The 923-nt window shown below is 49.9% G+C and overlaps 1 protein-coding gene across 1 annotated transcript; it reads left to right on the top strand.

Annotated features, from left to right (window-relative positions):
* Nucleotides 1-350: 350 nt before the first annotated feature.
* SARC_15431 (hypothetical protein) lies at nt 351-520 on the top strand (the record flags this gene model as incomplete). Its single annotated transcript, XM_014290447.1, has 1 exon — nt 351-520. A coding segment is annotated over one exon (170 nt), but the record flags the coding sequence as incomplete, so codon positions are not given.
* Between the last annotated feature and the right edge of the window lie 403 nt (nt 521-923).

Genomic DNA, 923 nt, shown 5'->3' on the forward strand with positions numbered 1-923 from the left:
TCAAACGGTCCTTGTTGGGGACAACGGGTACGGGTACCACCTTTCAGAATTGTTGCACTGTGCTATACTTTGACCATTAGTTCTGGTACGAGACTGGACACCACCCGGCTGACGTATCAAACAAGTCCACCAACAACAATGCCATTGAAAGCAGAGGTAGTCACAGTGGGTGGCACGTTGACAAGGTAGTCACAGTCGTAGCGATCACCCACATACGAGCGGTAGGTGCCCCTGCCACACGTACGATAGTCTGTCTCTGACGGGGTGCGGTCTAACCTGCGCGTTCTGTGCCTCTGCAGTGCAACATCTCACACAACCCAGACGAACTACTGGACAACAACTACCTGGAGATGAAGGGAGCCGATGCGCAGATCACCACTCTGGTGGACGGCCGCTTCTTCAACCCCATGACCACTGAGGCAGTGGTGACCATCTACGTGCCTAAGATAGATTGCTTCTTCCGCGCGCCCCCCTCGAGCTCCTTCTACCAGCCCACGCCTCAGGTGGAGGATACACACGGGTATGGGGTTTGGGAGTTTAGGGGTTTAGAGAGGGGTTTAGAGAGGGGTTTAGTTGGTTTATGGTTTAAAGACTCGGGTTTTAGGGTTTTAGGGGTTTGGGGCTTTAGGTTCCTAAGTATTTCACCCCAGAACTAGGTTGAGGATATGTTTTAAGCGCGGTTAGAATTTTCGGGTATTTTTGTACCAAGATTTAGGGATCTAGAATTTTCCTCAAGCCGAGGGTACAAACGGGCAAGCGGGTTTTAGGTTAGGGCATTTTAGGTTCTAGGGTTTAGACCCCAGATTCACACACACACATCACACAAACAATACACACACACACACACATACACACACAGAGACACACATACACACACACACACACACACACACATACACACACATACACACACACACATATAT

The sequence above is a fragment of the Sphaeroforma arctica genome (genome assembly GCF_001186125.1).
Source record: "Sphaeroforma arctica JP610 unplaced genomic scaffold supercont1.6110, whole genome shotgun sequence".
NCBI lineage: Eukaryota > Ichthyosporea > Ichthyophonida > Sphaeroforma > Sphaeroforma arctica.